The sequence below is a fragment of the Diceros bicornis genome, chromosome 26 (assembly GCF_020826845.1).
Source record: "Diceros bicornis minor isolate mBicDic1 chromosome 26, mDicBic1.mat.cur, whole genome shotgun sequence".
Classification (NCBI taxonomy): domain Eukaryota; kingdom Metazoa; phylum Chordata; class Mammalia; order Perissodactyla; family Rhinocerotidae; genus Diceros; species Diceros bicornis.
This window is the reverse complement of record NC_080765.1, coordinates 5533451-5553071: the sequence shown is the minus strand read 5'-3', so window position 1 is coordinate 5553071 and position 19621 is coordinate 5533451. Positions and strand designations below refer to the sequence as shown.

The following is a 19621-nucleotide window of genomic DNA, read 5'->3' as shown; positions in this document are numbered from 1 at the left end:
ACATGCAAATAATGTGGATGGATCTCAAAGGCATTATGCTTAGTGAAAAAAGTCTATCTCAAATGGTTACACACTGTATGACTCCATATATATAATATTCTTGAAATGACAAAACTATAGAGATGGAGAACAGATTGGTAGTTACCAGGTGACAGGGACAGGAATGGGAGGGTGTGAGTGACTATAAAGGGATAGCATGAGGGATTTCTTTTATGGTAATGAAACATTTCTATATCTTGATTGTGGTTTTGGTTACATAAGCCTATATACATGGGGTAAATTTGCAAAGAACTACACATACACAGGAATGCGTATAAAAACTGGTAAAAACTGAATAAGATCTGAAGTCTAGTTAACAGAATTGTACCATTGTCAATTTTCCTGTTTTCACACTGTACTACAGATGTACGAGATGTCATCATTGGGAGAAGCTGGCTAAAGGGTTCACAAGACTCTATATACTATTTTCACAACTTCCTGTGAGTCTATAATTATTTCACAATAAAAAGTTAAAAAAAAAAAAAAAAAAAAGATGGGGCCAGCCCCGTGGCTTAGCAGTTAAGTGCGCGCGCTCCCCTGCTGGTGGCCCAGGTTCGGATCCCTGGCGCGCACCGACGCACCACTTCTCCAGCCATGCTGAGGCCGTGTCCCACATACAGCAACTAGAAGGACGTGCAACTATGATATACAACTATCTACTGGGGCTTTGGGGGAAAAAAAGGAGGAGGATTGGCAATAGATGTTAGCTCAGAGCCAGTCTTCCTCAGCAAAAGAGGAAAATTAGCATGGATGTTAGCTCAGGGCTGATCTTCCTCACAAAAAAAAAAAAAGAAGAAAGTATCTCTTGTTGAATCTTAGTGTAGTACCAAGAAGAATGTCCACGATTATCTAACAGCACTATTAAAATACTCCTCCTTTTTTTTAAAAAAAAGAAATAGATCAGTAAAGGTACCACAGAGTCGCCCTCCACACTCCTGCCTTTTCCATTCTGCTTCTGGCAAGGATGCAGTCACTATCATAAGTGTTTCTGATTTTCATCCACATTTATACATTTGATATACATTTATGTATCTAAAATATTAAATAGTATTGTTTGCAAGTTTTGAAACTTTACATAAATGGTATCATATGTGTGTACTCTTACTTTACTCATGTTTTCAATATTTATAATTATAAAATTATAAGATATAGCTGTTCTTCATTCATTTTAGCTTCTTATGATTCCATTGTTTCAATACACTGTAATTCATTTATCCATCTCCAATTGATTGTCTCTTAGACAGTTTCTAATATTTTGCTTTTACAGACAATGGCTGCAATGAACATTCTTGTACATGTCCCCTGGGTCTCATGTGAGAAAGTTTCTTGACAATTTGTAAATAGAAAGCAAATCTTTGGATTGTAGGTTATATGCGTCTTTAATTTTACTACGTATTGTTAAATCACTCTCCAAAGTTGTTATGCCAATTGACACTCCCACCAGTAGCATATGAGATATTCCATTTCTACACATCCTCATCACACTTCTTTTGTCAGATTAAAAAGTTTAGTGAATATAAAAATTATTAAATAATCATATGGTTTAATTTAAATTTCCCTGATTACTCATGAAGTTGAATATATTTTTATATTTTTTCTTCTGTGGTTCTTGTTTATGTCTTTTCCCATTTTTCTCTTGAGCTGTATAATTTTTCTTATTGTTGTGTAAGAGTTCTTGTTTTTTAGTTAAGAAAACTTTTTTTCTTGTAATGATGGACATTTAAGATTTATTCTCTTAGCAACTTTCAAATATGCAATACAGTATTATTAACAATTGTCACCAGGCTGTACGTTACATCCCCATGACTTGTTTATTTTATAACTGGAAGTTTCTACCTTTTGACCCCCTTCACCCATTTCACCCACCCCCCACTCCCCACCTCTGGCAACCACCAATCTGTTCTCTGTTATCTATGAGCTTGGTTTTTGTTTTTGTATCTTAAATTCCACATGTAAGTGAGATGATATGGTATTTGTCTTTTTCTGGGTGACTTATTTCACTTAATATAATGCCCTCAAGATCCATCCATGTTGTTGGCAAATGGCAAGATTTCATTCTTTTGTATGGCTGAATAGTATTCCTTATAAGATTTCTTCATCTATTGTAAGTACTAATCCTGTATCAATTATGTGTGTCACAGATACCATCTTCCAGTCTATACCTTGACTTAAACTATGTTTATTGGACTTTTTGTAATTGGCAAGTTTTTGATTTATATATTGCCCAATTTATGAATATTTTCTTTTACGATTTGTGCCTTTGTTATATCTAAAATAATATTTTACTAACCCAAAATCATAAAGGTGTTATCTGCTATTATCTTCTTTAAGGTTTGCTTTTTCACATTTAGGTCTTTAATCCCTCTGGCATTGATTTTTTATGTATATACTGTGAGGTTCAGATCTAATTATACTCTTTTCTGTTTATTTACAATCCATTATGTTCCCATTGGTTTGAATGCCTATTATGTTTAGATAAAGTTAGCTATGTTCATGGATCTAGTCTCTTCCATGATTTATGTAACTATGCCTAAAAAAATGCTACAATGTCATGTAAAGAGACTTGCCTAAAACTATTTCACATAGAAAATTTGAAATCTAAAGAGATGAAAAAAAGGTATACCATGAAAATACTAAGTAAATGAAAGCTGTTATAGCAATATTCATATTGTAAAAATTAGAATTTAAGACAAAAAGCATGAAAGCAAAAGGAATAATTTACCAATAACATAAAACAATCATAAAGTTGAATGTACTTAACAACATAGCCTTGAAATGTATAAAGTGAAAACTGCCTGAAATTACAAAGAGAAATTGTCAAATCTACAAATGCAGTATAATACATTTATGTCTGAAACTAAGAGATTAAGCAGACAAACTATTAGTGAAGATATACGTGTTTGGAATTAAAAAAATAACAAGCTAAATCAAATAGGTTCAGAATTCCATTCTGAAGAAACAGAAAATATGAATTATTTTCAAGGAAACATAGAATATCAACAAAAAATTAGGCATTTGCTGTGTCACAAATAAATTCTCAACAACTTTGAAAGAACCAATGTCATAGAAACCGTATTTCTAGTCATAATGCAAATATGTTAAGAAAAAACAATACAACGGTAGCCACTCCCTACTCTATATTCAGAAACTAAAAATAATTCCAGAATAACTCATGAGTTAAAGAGGAACTCACTGTAGAAATTATAAAATACGTAAAACTGAATGAAAACGAAGCTCTCATATACAAAAATTTGTAGAACACAGCTCAAGCTGTAGTCAGACGGAAATTTAGTCTTAAAACTATTTTTATTCCACATAAGGAAGATTGAAATAGATGGATTAATTGTTCTGGATCATAAAACTAGAAAAAAGAAGGAAATCCTAAAAGAAATAGAAGGAACAAATGTTAAAGATACCAGCAGAAACAAATGAAATAGAATGAGACTCCATTTTCCTAGTAATACGGCAGACCCAGGTATTCACACCAACTCTTAACGTTGAGAATGACTAAAAATTCTGGACAAAATATTTTTTAAATCTATTTAAATAATTGAAGATCTAATAAAATAATAAAGAATTTTCAGATGAAAATCTAAGTGAAGACAGGAATTTAGACAAGTGAATGAAGCACTCAAGCCACTTTTGCCCTGAAGTCATTTGCTCTATCTTGAATACCTTATCTCTTATCTTCCCTGGAGAATTCCTATTTTGCCTTTAAACGGCAGATAAATTGTAACCTTCCCTAAATGGATAGCCTGACCAGTTTACTGTAGTATATGTCTGTTTAGAAATATCTGTCAAATAATAGGTGCTCAATAAGCACATGTTGAATGAGAGTATAAATAAATGAGTGATGTAAACTGAGGGAGGAGCATTGGGTCACAGGGACAATATTTAGGAGGAAGGATGTGGCTTAGGGTTGGGGCAGACATCCTAGATTATGGGTTTCTTACCATGCCAGCAGGGCCTCATCATGTGGTGTAGTCACTTTCAGGTAACTCCCACTTGAGTGCCCAACCAAAGAGTCGCAGGGCAGGGTAGGTGGTTGAGCACAGAACCAGAGCTCACTCGAATCCACATCTCTGTACTGGCAGGTAGGCCCTTTTGCTCCAGTTGACTGGGGGTCAACATTGCAAATCACAGTCTCTTCAGCTCCCGTGGGTCCTCTGAAATACCCTCTAAAATCAACTGTGGCCCTTTTCTCTCTCCAGATTCTTCGCAGAACCCCAACTGCCTCACTGGAATGGATCAGCCGCACTTGCACCTGAGCCTGCCCAGCCCAGAGCAGGGGGAAGGACAACAGGTATGTGCCATTCTCCAGATCCTGGACATCCCCAGGGACCCCGGCCTTCAAGTCAGGACCCAGCAGCTGTGCCCGAAACAGATCCCCACCATGGGTCTTGGGCCTGCCCCGGTGGTCTCTGGCCACAAGGATGACCTCCAGGTAGCCTCCCAGGGCATAGCTGGCCTGGGTAGGACCCCTTAGGTGGTAGGTGGAGTTCTGGGGGCTGGTGGAGGCCAAAAGGTCCCCTTCATCTCCTGGGGTTGGAGGCCAGTACAGAAGATGGGTCAGGTTGGCGAGCTCCTGGGGGAGAGAGGCCAAGAGGGAGGGAGATTCTGTGGACTTGGAGGCAGATTTAGAGGCAGGGCGGGGTTTTGGGGGCCGAGGGATGGTGCTGTCAGGCAAGGAGATCTTGAAATAGATGATCTGTGGGTAAAGAAAGAGAAATCTATCAGTGGTTTATGTTTGCCTCACTTTCTTCTGGGAAGGAGATTTCCATTCACCAAAGCTAGTCCCTTCTGCCAGGTAGGACCCAGGAGGCCTGTCCTGGCTGCACCATCAGGCTGTCTGTCACTCATCAGCCTGGTGTCTGAGTCACCACCATATTTATTTGAAAGGAGCACCTCATGTGAAGGTGAAGTTATGTCTCTGGTTTAGCTCACCTCTCTCCTTATCTCAGGCTTATTCCCTCCATTACCATCTTCCCTCCCTCCCACACACACCCACAGACATATGTGCAGGCCTGTACCCAACCCTCACATCTCTAGCTTTGCTCACCCCTCACAAGTCCTGCTTCCCTCCCAGAACCTGGCATTCTGAGTAAGTGTCCCCTTTTTTCTTCTTATTCCTTCTCTCCACAACTCCACTTCCACTGTCTCCATCCCAGATTTCCAATAGAGAGTCAGGGGTGGGTAATCCCTTTACTCAATGCTACAAGGATTATAGAAGAAGGGGGTGAGAACATCTCTTAGGGAGCTCCCTCTCTAATTGGGCTAAGTTGGCCAGAAGAAGAAATTCAGCCACAGAAACCATTGGAAAAATGAGAACCTTTAGAAAGGCACAGACATAGATGCAGATTGGAAAAAGGTATGAGATACGGCAGATTATTTTCTAGGAAGACATGGTGTTTGCTATGAGAAGGAGTCCCCTCCCAGAGCCCAGAGCAATCTGGTCTCACATGCTGAGAAACACAAAGTTACAAATACAGACCAGAGAATATAAGGATCCAAATACGAAGAGTAGTAGAGAAAGCGCATGTTTTGTGTGATTGTGGTGGTGGATGTGGGAGGGAGTCTTTGCACCTGGCCTGGTTAAATTCCAACAAACTCATCATAAATTGAAAATATCGTTGTCAAAAATGCATTTAATACGCCTAACCTACCAGACATAATAGCTTAGCCTCGCCTACTTTAAATGTGCTCAGAACACTTACATTAGCCTACAGTTGGGGAAAATCATCTGACACAAGGCGTATTTTATAATAAAGTATTGAATATCTCATGTAATTTATTGAATACCATACTAAAAGTGAAAAACAGAATGATTGGATGGGTACAGAATGTTGTATCAGTTGTTTACCCTCATGATCGTGTGGCTAACTGGGAACTGCGGTTTGATGCCACTGCCCAGCATCATGAGAGAAGATCATACCACATATCTCTAGGCCAGGACAAGATCAAACTTCAAAATTCAAAGTACAGTTTCTCTTGAAAGCATATCACTTTCACGCCATCATAAAGTTGAAAAATTGTAAATCGAAGCATTGTAAGTCGGGGACTGTCTGTAATAGAGTTAGAAGTGTGAGCTTAAGAGTCATCATCTTCTGTTTAGAAGGCTGTTAGTGCAGCTATGTCCAATGTCATGAGGCACAGGGATAACAAACACCCTTTAATTGTCTTCTAAATTGGCTATTTGCTTGCATGTATGTCTCCTCTGCTATACTGTAAACTATTAGAGGGAGTACTGCATTTTCTCAAGATCTGACATAATGGTTTGCAGGGAAGCCTCAGCGACTGGCTTAGGGATGAGAATGTGGCCCCTAGTCAAAAGGCAAGACAGGCCATTAGCATGAGGGTGAGGAGCACAGACGGAGGGAAGGCCTGTTCTGTGGGGCAGAAATAGTAAAAGAGGAGCCCAAATTCACAGGTGATGAGTTAACAAGAATTCTGACTTTGATGACTACATTAAGCTATATAATGACTCTCCAAGATGTCCTTGTCCTAATCTCCAGACCTTTTGAATATGTTACCTTATATTGCAAACCAGACTTCACAGATGTGATTCAGTTAAAGATCTTGAAATGGGGAGATTATCCTAGATTATCCAGCCCTCAGTGTAATCACAAATGTCCTTATAAGAGGGAGGAAGAGGGAGATTTTACTATAGAAGATAGAAGGTGATGCGATGATAGAAGCATAGGAACAGAGAGAAGAGAGAAAGAATTGAAGAGGCTATGCTGCTGGTTTGGAGACAGAGGAAGGGGCCATATGCCAAAGGATACAAGCTGCCTCTGCAAGTTGGAAAAGGCAAGGAAAGGGATTTTCCCTTGGAAGCTTCAGAAAGAATGCAGCCTTGTGGACCCATTTTAATAACTTCTGACCTCCAGAAGTGTAAGAGAATAAACTATGTTGTTTATGCCACTGTTTGTGATAATTTGTCACAGCAGCTATAGAAAGCTAATACAATTACTACTCAACTAATGAAGTCCCGAGGAACTGAATGGACTGCCAGCCTACTGAGACTGAAATGGAGTTGTTTTATCACAGAACTCTAGAGCTGGTAATCAGAGACTGTGATCACTCATAAACTAAGGCAATTTAAGATCCTAGTAACCAAAGCAACAGAAAGGAAGGTGCAAAAATGCAACCCCAGAAGGAAGGTCACCCCCAAATCATCCCTGTCCCAGTGTTGGCCATGGAGAACAGTGGATAAGAGAGACCCCTTCCAAAAGACAAAACCAAAGCAACTCCTTGGCTGACCAGAGAATTCACTGCATTGCCCAGACCGTGACTTCTTGCAATCCTTGCCCACCAAATGAAGTTTGTGCGCTTGACCTATGACCATGTACATTGATTTTCCTTTAATTAAATTAGAGTTTAAACTGTGGTGACTTATTCCCCCTTCACCATTGTATGTTGGGTGTGTTGGTGGAGATTAAATTTATCATGTAAATAAAAATTTCAGGATTATAAGGATATACATCTATTCCTGATAAAGAGTAATCCTGGATTGAAGCTGAATACAGGATTGAATGGGACCTTTTTCTCATTTGGGGAGGTTGAGAGTTTTCTTAGTTGTACATGAGATAGTTGTTTCTTGTTGGGCTATGGAAGCACTTGCAGAGTGTGCTTGAGGCTGCAGTCTCTGTTTTGATTGCTGGAGGAGAAAACACTCACAGGATTGGCTCATCTCTGGGCTGGAGAAGAGCAGGGATCAACATTATAGAGTCTAGTGTCATATCCAGTCCTGTGTGGTTCCTGGGAATGCCTGGCTCACCCAGGCCACTAGAGTCTTGGGGGAAAGTGTACCTGGTAAGGTGTCTGGTTCTGACATGGCCTGTTCACAAGCCCTCACCCTTGGCTGGGAGAATATCAGGGAAACACTAAACTGAGAGATCACAAATCAGAATGGCTTCCTGTCCATACCTTAATAAAGGACAAAAATGTGCATGTGAACATGTCCCATGTTCTCAGGGGCAAAGACTCTTTTTTTTCCTGTCACTTGCAGCTTTGCCCCACACAAATTGTCCTGAAGATTTGAACTGACCAGCAAGAGTGGCCAAGACTTCTGGTTACAGCAAATTTAAACAGATTTGAGAGAGAAAGACCAAGAATATCTGTTCAGTACACAAAGAATTATTAGACGTGGGAGGCCACATGGATGGTTGTTTTATTACTCTTGATATGCCATATGCATTTTATATATATTCTCTGGTATGTGTGAAATACTTGATAATAAAAACAAATTAAATTCTCTCAAACCAAAGAGGTATTATAAAAAGAAAAATACAATCTATCTAGATAGAAATAAAAAGAGAAAACTTCAGGAGTAGCGTCTTTATGATGGTGGAGTAGGAAGCCCTGGATCCTCTTTCCTCCCATGAATATACAGATTTAGCAACAATTCACAGACTAATTCCGTTTGTGAGAAATACAAAAACTAATTGAAAGGCTTCTATACTCCAGCAGAACACAAAACCAGACTTATCAATGCTGGTAGGGAGATTCAGGACACTCTCTTGCCAGAATCGCTACTCCTATACAGTGACATATGGTCAGGAAGAGAACCTCAGCTCCCAGCTTCTACTAGGGGAAAGAAAGAGTTGGTCCACTTGTATAGAACCCCAATTGTTCCAGGAAGGCTCCCCAGAGGACTGGCTTCTGTCTTGCCAGTCTTGGAATGCTGACAAGACCAGCACAATCTAGCTGCCTGGGAAAGAATAAGGACTACCAGCTTAGGCTAGTAGTCACCACAGCTCCTCCTCCCAGCTCAGCACAGAGCAAGTGGACAAAAAACCCCAGCTCCCAGCTTCTCCCTGGGGAAGGAAAGAGTTGGACAGAGCATAAAATGATCCAACTTTTCTGGGGGCTACCTGAGGAACTCACCTCAGTCTCACTTGTCCCAGGGCACTGATGGGACCTGGCATACCCTAGATGTCTGGGGGCTTCAAAGAAAGCAGGCAGGTTGGACTAGCACAAAGTTTTGAGAGGTCCCAGGAATCTCTCTGGGTTAATTGGTATGGATCTTCTCTTGTACAAAGCCAGTCCATGAAGACTGGGAAAAGCGGCTGCTTTGTCTAATGCACAGACACCAATACAGAGAGTCAAGTCAGATGAAGAAACAGGAAAATATGTTTCAAACAAAGGAACAAGATAACCTTCAGAAATGGACTCTAATGAAATGGAGATTTATGACTTACTGACAAATTCAAAATAACCATTATAAAGTTACTCACCAAGGGAAGGAGAACAATGTATGGACAAAGTGAGAATTTCAACAAAGAGATAGAAAATATTTAAAAGTATCAAACAGAAATCATGGAACTGAATAATATAACTGAACTGAAAAATTCACTAGACAGATTCAACAGTAGACTAGATCAAGCAGAAGAAAGGATTAGCAAACTAAAGACAGTTTATTGGAAGTTATTCAGTCATAGAAGCAAAATGAAAAAGAGTGAAGAAAGCTTAAGAGACTTATCTTATTAAGTTCTCTTATTAAGAGAACACCATCACAGAAACCAATATTCACATTATGGGAGTCCTAGAAAGAGAAAGGAGAAAGAAAGTCTCAGAAGGCTTATTCAAAGAAATAGCAGCTGAAAACTTCCCAAATCTGGGAAAGGAAATGGACATCCAGATCCAAGAAGCCCAAAAGAACCTAAACAAGATGAATTCATAGAAACTCACACAAGTACATTACAATCAAATGATCAAAAGTCAAAGATAAAGAGAAAATTTTGAAAATGGCAAGAGAAAAGCAACTTGTCACATAAGTGTCCCCCATAAGATTATCAGCGGATTTCTCAACAGAAACCTTGCAGGCCAGAAGGGAATGGGATATATTCAATGTGCTGAAAGAAAAAAACACTGCCAACCAAGAATACTATACCCAGAAAAACTGTCCTTCAAAAATGAAACAGAGAGAAAGTTTTTCCCGGACAAACAAAAGCTGAGAGAGTTCATCACAATTAGATCTGCCCTACAAGAAATGCTAAAGAAAGTTCTTATAGTTGAAATGAAAGGACACTAAACAGCAACACAATAGCATAAGAAAGTATAAAATTCATTGGTAAAAGTAAATATGTAGACAAATATAGAAGAATATAACACTGTAATGGTGGTGGTTAAATCACTTTTAATTCTAGTATAAAAGTTAAAATACAAAAGCAGAAATAATACTATTTCTCTATTTCTTTATTATTAGAAATAACTATAACTAAAAAATATGTTAACAGATACACATACAAATAGATGTAAATTGTGACAACATTAACATAAAGTGTGTTGGGGGGAGAAGTAAAAGTGTTTGAGTGTTTTGTATGTGATTGAACTTAAGTTCTTATCAGCTTACAATAGACTGTTATAACTATAAGATATTTCAGGGCCTGCCCTGTGGCTTAGCGGTTAAGTGCGCGTGCACTGCTGCTGGCAGCCCGGGTTCGGATCCTGGGCGCACACCGACGCACTGCTTCTCCAGCCATGCTGAGGCCGCGTCCCACATACAGCAACTAGAAGGATGTGCAGCTATGACATACAACTATCTACTGGGGCTTTGGGGGAAAAGTAAATAAATAAATAAAATTATAAAAAAAAAAAGATATTTCATGTAAGCTCCACAGTAACCATAAGAAAAATACCTATAGAAGTTACACAAAAGAAAAACAAAGAAATCAAGGCATATCGATACAAAAAGTCAACAAAACACAAAGGAAGACAACAAGAGAGGAAAAGACAGACAAAAGTACTACAAGACTAATAGAAAACAATTAACAAAATGGCAATAGTAAATCCTTACCAATCAATAACTAGTTTACATGTAAATGGATTAAACTCCCCAATCAAAAGGCAGAGTTGCTGAATGGACAAAAAAAAAATGACTCAACTATATATTGTTTACAGGAAACTCATTTTAGATCTAAGGACACACATAGGTTGAAAGTAAAAGGATGGAAAAAGATATTCTATGCAAATAGTAACCAAGAGACAGCAGGGGTAGCTATACTTTAATTAGACAAAATAGACTTTAAGTCAAACACTCTCACAAGAGACAAAGAAGGACATTATATAATGATGAAAGAGTCAACTCACCAGGAAGATACAACAATTATAAATATATATGCACCCAATATCAAAGCACCTAAATATATAAAGCAAATATTAACAGATCTGAAGGGAGAAATAGACAGCAATACAATAATTGTGGGTCACTTCAATACCCCACTTGCAATAATGGATAGGACATTCAAACAGAAGATCAACAAGGAAACAGAGGCCTTGAAAAACACTATAGACCCAATGGACCTAACAAACACATACAGAACTTTCCACCCAACAGCAGCAGAATACGCATGCTTCTCAAGTGCATGCAGAACATTCTCCAGGGTTGATCATGTTAGGCCACAAAACAAGTCATAACAAATTTAATAAAATTGAAGTTATACCAAGTATCTTTTCTAACTACAATGGTATGAAACTAGAAGTGAATAGCAAAAGTAAAACTGGAAAATTCACAAATATGTGGAAATTAAACTACACAAACTTGAACAACCAAGTAGTCAAAGAATAAATCAAAAGGGAAATTAGGAAATATCTTGAGACAAACAAAAATGAAAACACACACACCAAAACTTATGGGACGCAGCAAGGCAGTACTCAGAGAGAAGTATATATTGATAAATGCCCACATTAAAAAAGAAGAAAGATCTCAAATAAACAACCTAACGTTACACCTCAAGGCAATAGAAAAAGAAGAACAAACTAAGCCCAAAGTTAGCAGAAGGAAATAATAAAGATTAGGGTTGAAATAAATAAAATAGAGAATAGGAAAAAAAATCAATAAAACAAAGAGTTGGTTTTTCAACAAGATAAACAGAATCAACAAACTCTTGGCTACACCAATAAAAAAGAGAAAAGACTCAAATAAATAAAATCAGAAATGAAGGAGGAGAATTACAATGGACGCCTCAGAAATAAAAAGGATCATAAGGGACAATTATGAACAATCGTATGCCAACAAATTGGATAACCTAGAAGAAATGGATAAATTCCTAGAAACATACAAATTACCAAAAATGAATCAAGGAGAAATAGAAAGCTTGAACAGACCAATACCAAATAAGGAGATTGAATCAATAACCAAAAACATTCCAATAAAGAAAAACCCAGGACCAGAGTACTTCATGGGTGAATTCTACCAAACATTCAGGAAAGAATTAATACCAATTCTTTCAAATAAACTCTTCCAAAAATTAGAAGTCAACCAAGAATACTTTCAAATTACTTTCAAATTTATTTTATAAGGCCAGCACCACCCTGATACCAAGGCCAGACAAAGACACCACAAAAAAGAAAACTACAGGCCAATATCCCTGATAAACATAGATGCAAAAATCCTCAATAAAATACTAGAAAACCAAATTCAACAGCACATTAAAAGGATGATTCACTATGACAAAATAAGATTTATCCCTGGGATGCAAGGATGGTTCAACATACGTAAATCAATCAATGTGATACACCACATTAACAGAATGAAATTTAAAAACCACATGATCATCTCAATAAACACAGTGAAAGCATTTGGAAAAGTTCAATATCCATTCATTATTTAAACTCTTAATAAAATAGATATGTAGAAAACTCCAAAGACTCAACAAAATAAATGTTAGAACCAATAAACAAATTCAGCAAAGTTGCAGGATACAAAATTAACATACAAAAATCAGTCATGTTTCTATACACAAATAATGAACTATTTGAAAAGGAAGTTAAGAAAACAATCCCATTCACAATAGCAACAAAAAATAAGTAAATAAAATTCTTAGGAATAAACTTAACCAAAGAGATGAAAGACTTGTACACTGAAAATTATAAAACGTTAATGAAGGAATTTAAAGAAGACACAGATAAATGGAAAGACTGCCTATGTTTATGGATTGGAAGAATTAATGTTGTTAAAATGTCCATACTACTCAAAGTGATCTACAGATTCAATGCAATCCTTATTGTTATGAGAGGTTCGGGGATTCGATCGGAGACGTAAAAGAAACTTTCCACTCCAAACAAATGGACTGAAGGTATATTTTATTATATAGAGGATAGTAAAGGCAATAGTCCGCAAACAGATCCGAATAGGTCAAATAATAAGAGGGAAAAAACACCAGCTCGACTGGAAAAGGAAAACATCCACATCGGCTCAGATAGCAGCAGATCCGAATAGGTCATATAATAAGAGGGAAAAACATCAGATCGATCCGAAAGGGAAACACCAGATCGACTGAAGGGAAATGACACAAATCAACCGGAAAGAGAAACACCAGGTTGACCGAAAAGAGAACACATCAGATCAATTACTTCATATCAAATCAATTACTTCACATCAAATCAATTACTCACAATATCCACGCCCCACTGCCGGGAGAGTCCTGTCAATCGACGCGGCTGGGCAAGGATCACACGTCCTGGGCAAGGTGTCCCTTCCACAGGTGGAACTCTTACCAGGTCTCAGTCTCCAGCAGTTTATATAAGCAGTTACAGAGTTTACAGAGCAAGCATCCAGTGTTCCCATGCACAAATGGTTATCAGTGGCGTGTGTGCATTGAGCCCCTTGGTTAACGTCCCAGCCCAGTAATTGTGTACGTGCATTGTTCTCTTCGGTTATCGTCTCAGCCCGGCACAGATGGCCAGTCCATCCCGTGCTACGACGCTCCAAGAGCCTTGAAATGTTACAACTTGCAACTCTCTCCGTGGGAGAAGGGCCAGTTCCCACCATGCAGAAAGCAGCTTTTATATTTCTTTTTGTGCTGGTGGCTGTAGGTCAATGGAGCGGCCAAACATGGCTGTACTCATGTCAAGACACTTATCAAAATCCCAATAGTATTTTTTACAGAAATAGAGAAACAATCCTAAAATTCCTACAGAACCATGAAAGACCCCAAATAGTCAAAGCAGTCTTGAGCAAAAAGAACAAAGCTGGAGGTATCACACTTCTCGATTTCAAAATATATTACAAAGATACAGTAATCAAAATAGTGTGATACTGGCATAAAAACAGACATATAGACCAACAGAATAGAATAGAGAGCCCAAATAAATCCACACATCTATATTCAACTAATATTCGACAAAGGTGCCAAGAACACATAATGGGGAAAGGATAGTTTCTTCAATAAATGGTGTTGGGAAAACTGGACATCTACATGCAGAAGAGTGAAATTGGACCCATATATCACATCATACACACAATCAACTCAAAATGGATTAAAGACTTAAACGTAAGACCTGAAATCTTACTACTAGAAGAAAACAGGGAAATAGCTACCTGACATTGGTCTGGGTGATGATTTTTTTGGATATGATACCAAAAGCATAGACAACAAAAACAAAAATAGACTAGTGGGATTGCATCAAACCAAAAAGCTTCTGCACAGCAAAAGAAACAATCAACAGAGTGAAAAGGAAACCTACAGAATGGGGGAAATATTTGCAAACCATATATCTGATAAGGACTTAGTCTCTAAAATATGTAAAAAACTTCTACAACTCAATAACAACAACAGCAACAAAACTAATAACCCAATTAGAAAATGGACTAAGGACTTGAACAGACATTTCTCCAAAGAAGACATACAAATGGCCAACAAGTATATGAAAAGATGTTCAATGTCACTAATCATCAGGAAAATACAAACCAAAACCATAGTATCACCTCACACTTGTCAGGATGGCTATTATCAAAAAAACGAAAAACAAATGTCGCAAGGATGTGGAGAAATTGGAATCCTTGACCACTGTTGGTGGGAATGAAAAATGGTGCAGCCATTATGGAAAACAGTGTGGATGTTCCCCCCAAAGTTAAAAATAAAACTACCATATGATCTAGCAATCCCACTTCCGGGTATTTATCCAAAAGAATTGAAATCAGGATCTCGAAGAGATATTACCACTCCCATGATCAATACAGCACTATTCACAATAGCCAAGATGTGGAAATATCCATCAATAGATAAATGGATAAAGAAAATGTGGTAGGTGCATACAATGAAATATTATTCTGCCTTAAAAAAAGAAGGAAATTATGCAATATGAGACAACAAGGATGAACTTTGAGGACATTATGCTAGTTGAAAGAAGCCAGTAACAGAAAGACAAATAGTGCATGATTCCACTTATGTGAAGTATCTAAAATAGTCAAATTTATATAATCAAAGAGTGGAATGGTGTTTGCCAGGGGCTGGGGAGACGGGGAAATGGAGAGTTACTAATCAATGGGCTGTAAAGTTCAGTTAAGCAAAATGAGTAAGTTCTAGAGATCTGCTGTACAACATTGTACCTAAAATACTGTGTTGTATACTTTAAAAATTAAGCGGGTAGATCTCATGTTAAGTGTTCTTATCACAATAAAATAAAATTTAAAATAAAAAATAATTTCTTTTGATCAAAATACACTATTAGAGTGAAAGGCAGGCATAACACAGAGCTGGAGAAGATATTTGCAACATACACAACAAATGAAGAGGCTTGTATCCAGAATCTATAATGAATTTCTACAAATTAAAAAGAAAAAGACAACCCAATATAAAACAGACAGAAGATACTTTAACAGGCATTTCACAATAGAAGAAATTCAAATGACCAATAAATATATGAATAGGTGCTCAACTGAATTAGTAAGAAAAGGAATGCAAATTAAAACCACAATGAAATACCTCTACATGTTCAAAGAAAGGCTAAAATTAAAAGACAGACACTACCAACGTTAGTGAGGATGTGGAGCAACTGAATCTCTCCTATTGTGCCAGTGAGAGCGTAAACTGGGAAAACCACTTTGGAAAACTGTTTGGCAGCACGTACCAAGTTTAACATAAACATATCTTAGGACCAAGCAACTTAGCTCGTTGGTATAAACCCCACAGAAAGGTATGCATATGTGCACCAGGAGACATGGATAAGAAGGTTTATAATAGAAATATTTGAAACAGGCAAAAATTGAAAACAACCTAAATGTCCATCATCAGTAGAATGGATAAACAAGTTGTCATATGTTCATACACTGGAGTACTATAATGAAATGAAAATTAACAAATAACAGCTTTATACTACAACATGGATGAATCTCACAGAAATATTGAATGAAAGAAGATACACATAAAAGAGTACACAGTGTATTATTACATTTCTATAAAATGCAAAATTAGGCAAAAATAAGCTATAATGTTCATAGTTGGAGGAAGAGAGGGTGGTAGTGACAGGGAAAGAGGCATAAGAGGAACTTCTGGGGGTACTGGTAATTTCTATTTCTTGACTGGAGTGATGATTACACAGGTATGTTATCTTTTATTTCATTGATCACTTATGATTTATATATTTATATATATATCATAGTTCAATTTTTTTTTAAAGGCTCAAAGTTTTGGCTGCTGCACCAAGAAGTCTCATTCCTTCTCACAGTGAAAGGTTACTCGGGAAATGAAATCAACACTTTCTTTGGACCTGATTGTTAAGCAGTTAGGGTTTCCCTGCCAAACTCCTTCACGCTCTTAGAAAAAAGACCAATTTATTGAACCCATCTTGCCAGATCAACCACTTAAGAGAAACCAGAAATCAATATTTTCATGTGAAATCTCCTACTGTTTAAATATTAACCACCTATTCAACTGTTTTAAACAGGCCACAGAAAATCTACCTGTAGCTACATTAAGCCCCAAAACTCCAGTTTTGACCTATAGACAACAGGGAAATGCCTTCTTCTGGAGGTATTCTTAGCTTCATGCCATATGCAACTTCCCAAAAGACACAACAAAGGTCACTCCAGGCGACTGTCTACTCTCTTTCCAGACAGGGATTTTTTTTTTCCTGAATCCCTGCCTCTCTTTCTTCTGCTGAAAAGCAGGACTGAACATCATAGAGTTTACCTCTTTCTCTTACACTGGGGCAGAAGGGAAAACACCTTTGAAGGGCGAGAGAACTAAGAACAATGGCAATTACTTTCTTTTCTCCGTTGGGATTTCCCTGGGACAATCTCTTCTGGATTTGTGTTTTGAATTCCCTAGTAAACCCCTAACACCCAACCACTCACCCTTCTCCTAAGGATGACGTCCCACCCTACGATTGTTGCTCCTGCAGCCACACAGGGGTGGAGGTAAGGAGATGGAGAGCTTCCCTCAGTCTGCTCTGCCATATTAAGGTAGAAACTAATCCAAACCTGAGGTTGCACAAGGAGAGAACAAATGAGCCAGCGATCAGAAGGAGCAGAAGTAAGGGTAGTACTTACCCAAGCCAGAAAAACCAGTGCCACAATCAGATTCTTGTACCCCTTGAATTGCTCCATGAAGGGACCCATGGCAGCTTAGATTTTTCTCTGAAATATCCAGCATGAGCCAAGGACCCAGGTAGAACATAAAGCAATAAAAGTTTAACAGACCCTTGCAACAAAACAGAATGTGTTAACTCTGGCAACTTTCCATGAGAGGATGTGGAAATTGCTATGTGGCATATGTACGTGTTCTGCCTGATACTGCATACTCTTCCCGTCCCTGTGTCTCTCAAAATCCACCTTTCTAAGTCCTAGTTTTCCCCCAGAATTCTAGAGTCTCACTTTCTGGCCTTTGGAACCAATGCAGCTTCCCGTAAGCAGGCAGATTTCATTCTGGGGTGCCAAGGACATCCCTGGGTCTTTGCACTTAGACTGGCTTACACATCTGAGAAATTACCTCTTTCGCAACTGTTTTAAATAATAATTAACCGTATCCAAAAGCCATCAGTGAGAGAACTTCCATTTTGTCATTCATTTGTAAATTTTCATAAAATGTATTTGGTGTTTATTAGTTTTTTATTGATATATTGTGACCTAAAATGGGAGGACTTTGACGGGAGAAATTCCCATCATGGGGAGAGGGCATCTACCTGAGAGTTTCAGTGTGAATTATTCCAGAGGATCACGGAGAAGTTACTTAGGTCTGCGAGAGTCAGGGTGGGATTTAGTGTGTGTTGGTGCCCACTGTCCTGAAATATATAAGATGAAATAATAATAAGGTAGAATAGCGAGCTAGAATATCAAATCTAAAGAAAAAGAATACAAATATGCCAAAACAATGATCAACATCATTATTGTTGATTGTGGTTCAAATTTGATTCTGACACTGAATCAGCTGGAGTGAAAAGGGACAGCGCAAATGGTATCAGGATTTCCCACCCCCCGGTCATGCGCTAGGAATTTCACATGATTTTGTCATATCCATATTCTGTCTACAAAATTTTTTACTTAAAATTTTTCCCTAAACGTACTCATTGTAAAAATTCAAAGACATTCATTTTGAAGAGAAAAGCAATGATATCTACAAAGGTAAAGGTAAAGGTATCCATTATCTTTATGAAAATTTCACACCTACAGGGAAGTGTAAGAAAACAACTAAGTCTTGGTGTGCCCACCATCCAGCTCTATCAAATTGCAGCGGATTGCTATACACACCTCAAATTTGTGTGAAGAAATAGAATACTTCCTCAATTGCTTTCCTTTCATTCTCTCCCAGATAACCATTATGATGTTTATGATTTCCATAAAACTTTCATATCCTTGATAAAAGAAAGAGATAAGAATGAGGCCAGAGTGGACATGACGGTTACCATGACCACCTCAAGGCTGAACTATGGGCATGTCATTGCCAAATAGGGGTCCTCTATTCGTCACAAAGACAAGCCAATAGTCCAGAGGCAAGGTGGTAAGAGAGAAAGGGTCTTTTATTATTATTACAGCTTGCTAGCAAGGGGGAAGATGGCGGACTAGTGTCCATAAAGAACCATCTTAAAACTACAAACTTTTGAAACAGTTACATAGGGCAAATGGGCTGAAAGTGGGTTTTGGAATGTGACCATCTGGTGTTGTAGTCCTTGAGACGCCGGCTCTTGTCACTGGCGATGGATACCAGTGTGGGAGATCAAGATTTGGCCATCCTAAAATATATCTCTTTACCTTGATTGTTTTCTCTGAGGGACATTTGACCTCCCCCACTAACTGCCTAAAGAATTTGACATGGTGGCTCCTTCCTAGAACAGATCTTCTATCATGATGGCTGTAAAGATAATGTAGGATAAATGTTACAATAGGAAAGGCACCAACAAGCCCATCTTATCAGAAGTTCTGTCTCTCTGGCCACATTCTCTGGATGGCCCTGCAAGAAGTTGCCAGACAAACATTTACATTTATAAGGGAAATCTCCATTTGTAAAGGTATCTCCCTCTCTGTTTTGGGAAGAGGGGGGATGGCCTCATTTCTAGAGACTTATCAATGTGGAAGGTGAGGTCTTAAATCTGCATAATAACCTTACTCTTGTTTACTGTGCTTTAGTGGTAATCTCCTGTAACTGACCCCCCCACCCCCAACATCCTCCTTTGTCGTTGGCTGAACATGGTATTTAAGATGAGAATTTCTGCTATTGTGTTGAGAAACGCAGTGTCCCTGCTTTCTCCCATGTATACATGTTATAAAACTTGGTATTATTTTCTCCTGCTAACCTGTCTTGTTAATTATTTGGCCAGCCATAAGAACCTTAAGGAAAAGGGCAGAGGGAGATTCTCCCTC

At 38.1% G+C, this 19621-nt stretch overlaps 1 protein-coding gene across 1 annotated transcript in view; it reads right to left on the bottom strand.

The window, feature by feature from the left end:
- The window catches only part of LOC131422898 (NXPE family member 3-like), a 34101-nt gene extending 16718 nt beyond the window's left edge, over positions 1-17383 (bottom strand). Inside the window, exons 1-2 of the mRNA XM_058570532.1 lie at positions 17315-17383; positions 3993-4747 (exon numbers count right to left, since the gene is read on the bottom strand). Coding sequence (XP_058426515.1) covers positions 3993-4747; positions 17315-17383 — 824 coding nt within the window. The remainder of the gene's footprint in view (positions 1-3992; positions 4748-17314) is intronic.
- Between the last annotated feature and the right edge of the window lie 2238 nt (positions 17384-19621).